General features: G+C 39.5%; 1 protein-coding gene across 1 annotated transcript in view; it reads left to right on the top strand.

Moving 5' to 3' along the window:
• The first annotated feature begins 1,369 nt into the window (after positions 1-1,369).
• The window catches only part of atl1 (atlastin GTPase 1), a 32,305-nt gene continuing 25,855 nt past the window's right edge, over positions 1,370-7,819 (top strand). The window contains exons 1-8 of the mRNA XM_010781216.1: positions 1,370-1,628; positions 4,573-4,823; positions 5,086-5,220; positions 5,746-5,850; positions 6,330-6,380; positions 6,955-7,011; positions 7,102-7,194; positions 7,326-7,464. Of these exons, the coding sequence (XP_010779518.1) occupies positions 1,595-1,628; positions 4,573-4,823; positions 5,086-5,220; positions 5,746-5,850; positions 6,330-6,380; positions 6,955-7,011; positions 7,102-7,194; positions 7,326-7,464 (865 nt within the window). The 5' untranslated portion in view covers positions 1,370-1,594. The remainder of the gene's footprint in view (positions 1,629-4,572; positions 4,824-5,085; positions 5,221-5,745; positions 5,851-6,329; positions 6,381-6,954; positions 7,012-7,101; positions 7,195-7,325; positions 7,465-7,819) is intronic.

The following is a 7,819-nucleotide window of genomic DNA, read 5'->3' as shown; positions in this document are numbered from 1 at the left end:
GAATATGTGGTCATTCCAGCAAATAGCCTGATTCAAATATTACTAACAGACAGGCTTGACACTGGGGGTCATTCCAGCAAATAGCCTGATCCAAATGTCACTATTAGACAGGCTTAGCATCCAGGCTAAGCTAACAGCTAGCGAGATAATTTAGCTTCGCCCCTAACTTTCACTCACCTTTCACAATGCAGACACCGTGGACGACAACGCCTTGCATTTCAACTTTTTAACACGTGCGATGGCGTCGAATACAAGTCCAAAAACAGAAGAAAAGCGTCCCTCTTTGTTGGCGAGGAAACAGAGATAAACTTCAGTTGCTGTTCCGTCTCTAACTCTGAAACCTGTAGGGAGTGAAGGAACCGTTAGAGGGCAGTAAATCAACGTCATGGATGCAAGCTACTGTTAATAAAACAATAGAAGAAGAAGAAGGCTCCGTCTCCTTCATGCTCAGCAGGAATTCTAGCATTAAATACAAATAACTTTAATAAAGCAATGATTGTTTTTTTTATCAAAGCATGTACAAATGCTAATGTAGATGTGCGGCTCAGCTGCACCATAACAGTGATTTTATTTTATGTAAATGATTATGCACCAACTTTTTGTTGGAGTACTATAATAACTTAAGAACTTCAAGTATATACAATTCCTGCTTCATTCTAAGAAAAATAACATATTTTACTTTTTACTCAAATGTTTGTATGACAGCTATAGTTAACAGAAAAGCCTAGATTGACCATATGAAGTGCATTATTTGTTTACTGTATGTTGATGCATAAGTAGCCAAATCAAAGAACTGTGTTATGATGTAACTTTGACAGAATTTTTTTTTTTTCACATAATTTTGCTTTTTTTTTCCAAAAAAATCTGAATTTTTACTTTTTCAGGTTTTTTCCCTTTTTCACTGAATTTTTATTTTTTCAGAATTTTTACTTTTTTCTCTGATATTTGACTTTTCTCACATCATTTTCCAGAATGTTTACTCTGTTCATATTTTGACTATTTTGTCAGATAGTTTTACTATATTCACAGAATTTTTACTTTTTTCGGGTTTTTACTTTTTTCTCAAATGCTGACATTTATCAGAATTTTGACAATTTTTAATTGCTCCACATTGAAAAACCAAAATGCTAAGTAAACAGCTTCCATCAATCTTAGTGTATTCATAAATGTTGTTTTAGTGTAGATATTTACGACTGACCTTGAAGGCAGCACGTAGTCCTTATTCTCTTTGTCCCTACCGCCACCTGCTGACGACAAATGGTATTTCGTTCTCACACAAGCGTCAATAAAAGACTTGCATTGCAAACATACCTTACATACGCAGCGGTTGCAGTCTTTTGAGTACATTTCCCTCTGAACCACAAGTAATTGTCCTGCATTATTAGGCTGCTCCATTAGCAGGAACAACAGACAGCAGCGCCCCCTGTCTGCACGCATGAGATCCTGAAGGAATAAAAAGCTCCATCATCCTCCTCGGAGCATCGAGCATCGTTCCGGAGGAGATGAGCATCCTCCCCGCCCTAAGACACCCATGAATACCGAGTAGGGTCGCTGATTCTCGCACAAACACATCAGGGATATAAAGGACAGGAACATGGCTAAACACCGCAAAGAGAGAGACAGCTGGGGTGAGTGTACGTACAAATATTCCGTTTTTTTATTCTCTCCTTGACGTACATTTTTTCTTATTCCTGTCGAGGCGTGTAAGCAATGCAGCCAATTATATGTTTACTCCAGATTCCTCCATTACAGTCTTGTTTCTCAGTCAAATTACGACCTGTTTGTTTTTATTTCAAACCCATAATAATAATAATAATAATACTAATAATAATAATATAACCCCTGTTGTTATTTTACCCCCTATTTGTCCCTGCATGCATTTCGAGCTAATATGCATAAACGAGCAGACCATTCCAGCATTATAGCCTGTAGTGGTGCTTTTTTCATGCAGGTAAGCCTCTGTTTGGGCGGTCCAGGCCCCAAAAGGCCTGCCAATAACCTTCTGATTTCACTGTGTTTGTCATACTGAGCCTCCTATGATGCTCTGTGCTGCACTTAGCATTACATTATGTAATAATGCATCAGGAAATAGCCCTTATTATCTCCATATCAATACTAATCTTGAATGCTATGATCAGTATCCAGGTATGTATCATGCCTCTGTGTTACTTCACATCCAGTCCTGCAGGATGAGGGAAATTGACTGGTTACATTTACGTGAAAATGTGTTAATGCAGCTGTTTAGTTATTATAGAGATGATCTGGTTTGACCCACTTTTAGCAGACGTGTTTGGCTTGCTTTTGGAGAAGCAGCAGGAGCAACAGCAGTATCGTCAGGTTGAGCCGGCGAAGGGTGAGGCCTCTGCAGGAGAAGTGAACTCAAACTGACAGGAACCTTGGCTGCTGGTTCCTCCTTCAATTATTCACCGACGTGCTTTCTTGGCATCCTGCATTAATCTTTTAGCTCGCAAATGTGACCAGCTAATCTGTCACATGGCCTTGGTCAAATGTAAGATGCCTCAGAATGAACATCACATACTCTTTTCACTATTTGTAAATTTACCAAAAGCAAAATCAGTCATTTTCTGATGAGGCTGCAAATATGTGATATCTTGCTGATCACTTTCATTCTTCTCTCCAAGAAATGTACCATTTTCAAAGCGGTAAAGTCTGTGATTAAGCTCCTTGTTTAATTTTTTTAAACTGCATTTATCAAATACATTTCTTATTTATCTTAGGGGGGTTGATTCAAAAACGTTACACAATATCTATAAATACACAAGAAGAAAATGTTTAATGAAAGGATGAATACAAATATTTAAATGAAAATAATACATTACATTTAAAATGTGCATATTGTACTACAAATAAATGTGTAAAAGGTGTACATTGAAACGTATACAGTGGTGTATTATAGTTATAATAAAGATACTTTTACTTAATTTAAATATCTGAGTACTTCGGTTACATCGAGAAGCTCTGCATAACGGCAACACACTGTGCCACTAAACACACAGGAAGAGCTCTGAATGATCTCATCACACACACACACACACACACACACACACACACACACACACACACACACACACACACACACACACACACACACACACACACACACACAGGACTTCATGGCAGGATTCATTATTATTAGTATTAACAAGGTTTCATGCAATGCTATTAATCTGCTGCTAACAGGAAGGAGTAATGGACTCAACTTCCTGTTTCCTGTCAGCTTAATGGACCGCTCAGTTTCCCTCTCACCACTGAGGAGTTCTGGAAGATCATCCGCTCATATGATTTGATTTTAATCGACTTTCCAGTGCAAATTAGAAGTGGTTTTGTATAGGAGGAATAAAAGCTTATTATTGGTCTCAAAATCCACACATGGATGCAACAAAATACAGTAAAACATTTTAAATATATTGTAATTCCCCCGGCACTTCTATATCAATAAGATTCATAATGACCACAGAGGCAAAATGAACTTAAGGAGTCACAAAAAATGGCCATAAATAGACCCAAAACTACAACCAAAAGTGTGTGTTTCTGGTTCATATGTAGTAGAGGTAATAGGGCCTTTTGCATGACTGATCCCAGGGGTCCATTATTGGTCTCATAATCCACACATGCATGAATCAAAAGACAACACAAACACGTTATATTAAAGGTCACCTATTATGCAAAATCCTCTTCTTCATGTCTCTTCTACATCAACATGTGTCCCCTCTTCCTCATGTCTCTTCTACATCAACATGTGTCCCCTCTTCCTCATGTCTCTTCTACATCAACATGTGTCCCCTCTTCTCCATGTCTCTTCTACATCAACATGTGTCCCCTCTTCTTCATGTCTCTTCTACATCAACATGTGTCCCCTCTTCTCCATGTCTCTTCTACATCAACATGTGTCCCCTCTTCTTCATGTCTCTTCTACATCAACATGTGTCCCCTCTTCTTCATGTCTCTTCTACATCAACATGTGTCCCCTCTTCTCCATGTCTCTTCTACATCAACATGTGTCCCCTCTTCCTCATGTCTCTTCTACATCAACATGTGTCCCCTCTTCTCCATGTCTCTTCTACATCAATGTGTGTCCCCTCTTCTTCATGTCTCTTCTACATCAACATGTGAGATTCTCTCTTTTTGTCCTGATCCATTTCTATAAAAACCTGTCTGAAAATGAGCTGATCAGATTTTGGCCACTTTATGATGTCATAACGATGTTTTGTCTTCTGTAACCATTAGCCAATCACCAACCAAGATACCCCCCCACCTTATCACCTAAATCTCCTCCTAGAGCACTATTGTGTTCTTTTTAACCAAATGTCTCTCAGAGGGGCGTGGGGAGGGGCTCCTTATTTTCATCTAAAGTAACAGACAGAGAATCAGCACTTTGGAAACAGGGCTGAAACAGAGGGGATTATGGGTAATGCTGCAATGATCCGTTTGGTGTTTGGAGCCAAACACTTCAGAGACATGCTCTGTATATATCTGAGACCTATAATATATTGATGAAAAACAGTATATTAGGGGACCTTTAAGCCATCATCTCTCCGTGTTGTCCTACAGGGTCCCTGAGCGACAAGCCGGTGTACGACTGGAGCTCGGAGGAGGAGGAGCCTGACGGACGGGCGCGGCCGATTCAAGTCCTGCTGGTGAAGGACGACCACACCTTCGAGCTGGACGAGGCAGCGCTGAGCCGGATCCTGCTGAGCGCCGAGGTCCGGGACCGAGAAGTGGTCGCCATCTCTGTGGCCGGAGCCTTCCGGAAGGGCAAGTCCTTCCTCATGGACTTCATGCTGCGCTACATGTACAACCACGTAAGATCTGGCATGATGTATTTATTATTTGCATTATTATTTTTAAATTAATATTATTATTATTTTATTGTTTTTATCATTATTTTAATTTTATTATTTTTACACAAAAACTATCTCTAAATAAAAAAATGTTTTAACAAAGTAATAAAAGCTAAATAAATGAAAAAAATGCAAACAATTGTCTTTTTTTTCATGCATGTATTCCTAGACAAATATTTATTTCAATTGACTGAGAGTAAATGAAATGAATAAATGTGTGCAGGCGTCTGAGGGCTGGCTGGGCGTTGCAGACGAGCCTCTGACCGGCTTCTCCTGGAGGGGGGGGTCCGAGAGAGAGACCACCGGGATCCAGATCTGGAGCGAAGTCTTCCTGGTGGACAAACCCGACGGCACCAAGGTGAAGACCGGATACATCCTGCAGAGAGGAGGCCATTAAACACAAGAGGGACAATGAGACATTACATTTGACACACTTCAATTCATCCTTTATGCAATACCTTTTAAGATCTTTGCAACAGGTCTGTTTCTCACCTTATAGCTCAGAAGCTCCAAATCAAACCACATTTAAAGGAAAACATGTTTACATTGAAACACCTGTTTTACACCTGCATCAGCCACATGCAGAAGAAGTGGAAGAAGAACTCAGGAATTAAATAAAGTATATTAAAGTAGAAAAGTAAGATCATCAAAACATACTTAAAGCTTAACCAAATCAAAGGAAAAAATAAATATATGTAAATATCCTAAAGCACTAAATGTAAAATAACTTAATGATCCATTTTAGCATAATGTTTGTTATGACATTGGATCACTATTATTGATTTATTAATGTCCACATCTTTATTGTTACAGCTGTTAAATTTGGGGCTTATTTAAATGTATGTATATTATATATATCATTTCTATGTATGCTCCTCCTCAGGTGGCTGTTTTGCTGATGGACACTCAGGGAACGTTTGACAGCCAGTCGACTCTGAGAGACTCGGCCACCGTGTTCGCTCTGAGCACCATGATCAGCTCCATGCAGGTACGCCTCGCCTCAGGAGAGGATGCTTTGATTTATCTGATTGAATATAGGTTTGTACATTTAGGAGTTGGTACGTCATTACAACACCGGACTGAGATGTCTCTATTTAATGGATCGACACAAAACATTGTGTAATGATGCTTGCCTGACCTTTCATTTAGCGACACCAAGAGGTCGACATTTTTAGTAAACCTGTTCACAATCTTTGGACACCATTCCCATATATTGTACATATGTTCACATTTTGTTTTAGTATGTTATTGTAGATTTCATCTTTTCGAAATAATTTTTCTTGAACATAGTTTCTCCAGCATTTCTTCACATTTTATAGTTTTTTCTTGTTGTACATATTGGTTTAGCTTTGTATTTTTTATATGTACTTTTAAGTACCGTTATGTTCCTGTTTCACTCTTCATTCAATAGATACAAATATATAACCAGGTGACAGTTATTATACTATAATAATTGTTATTTTTCAGGTTTACAACATCTCACAGAATGTACAAGAAGACGACCTTCAGCACCTGCAGGTAAAAATGACAACACCATTGCAGTTATAGTGTGAAATAAACACCAAACAAACCCACATACTGGATGAATGTGCTCCCATAGACTCTTAAAGGGGTAGTTTGTATGTTTTGAAGAGTGTATTCACCTAAATAAATCAACTTAAGTTCAAGTCAACACTCTGTTAGACGAAGCGACCAGACTCCATTCACAAAACAGTCATTTTAACCTGACCCAACACAGGAGCTGCTGGTGTACCGCTGCAATGATTGGTAAGTTATTTAGTGTTATTGTGTGACCGTGGTGAATCAAAGTGTTGGTTTGGATGCACCGAAGACACACAATAACACAAACTAACTAACAGACAGAGGCAGCGCTGCACCATAAACTCCTTATTTCTGTTCAGTTTAAATGAGTGGTTTTGTCAATGGAGTCTGGTGGCTTTCAAGAGAGCATGCATAACATCAGAAGGACAGTCTGAATACAAGATAAAGTAGTTAAAATACACAAAAACCACACTTCAAAACATCCAGACTGTCCCTTTAAGGTTCACTTTGATGTTTAATAAAACTGACTGTCTTATCTGTGTTCCTCCAGCTCTTCACTGAGTACGGCAGACTAGCCATGGAGGAGACGTTCCTCAAGCCCTTTCAGGTACCTCAATCCTTTCCACTCTCTTTAATGTGCTGACTGCATCCGAGTGTCAGGAAATGACATTTAAAAATGATACTTTTTTGGTTTTAGTCTATGATCTTCCTGGTTCGAGACTGGAGCTTTCCCTACGAGTTTCCCTACGGACAGGAGGGAGGCATGAATTTCCTGGAGAAGAGACTGAAGGTCAGATTTCACTTAATAACATGCATTTTAAGCAATCGCCTTAAATCCTGACGCAAGTGTGTGTGTGTGTGTGTGTGTGTGTGTGTGTGTGTGTGTGTGTGTGTGTGTGTGTGTGTGTGTGTGTGCTGCAGATCTCAGAGAACCAGCACGAGGAGCTGCAGAACGTCCGTAAACACATCCACTCCTGCTTCACCAACATCTCCTGCTTCCTGATGCCCCACCCCGGACTCAAGGTCGCCACCAACCCCAACTTCGACGGCAGGATTAAAGGTTAACATTTCCCGTTTTATGCAGGCCTCAGATCCTTTCCTTAAAGGTCACCTATTATGTAAAATCCACTTCTTCATGTCTCTTCTACATCAACATGTGTCCCCTCTTCTCCATGTCTCTTCTACATCAACATGTGTCCCCTCTTCTTCATGTCTCTTCTACATCAACATGTGTCCCCTCTTCCTCATGTCTCTTCTACATCAACATGTGTCCCCTCTTTTCATGTCTCTCCTACATCAACATGTGTCCCCTCTGTGGAAAGAGACTCTGAAAGTTTCAGGAACAAAGATTCTCTCTTTTTTTGTCTTGATCCATTTCTATAAAAACCTGTCTGAAAATGAGCTGATCAGATTTT

Source organism: Notothenia coriiceps, unplaced genomic scaffold (genome assembly GCF_000735185.1).
Source record: "Notothenia coriiceps isolate Sejong01 unplaced genomic scaffold, NC01 NC01_scaffold00022879, whole genome shotgun sequence".
Classification (NCBI taxonomy): Eukaryota; Metazoa; Chordata; class Actinopteri; order Perciformes; family Nototheniidae; genus Notothenia; species Notothenia coriiceps.
The sequence above is the reverse complement of the archived record's forward strand: the minus strand, read 5'-3'. Positions and strand labels throughout refer to the sequence as shown.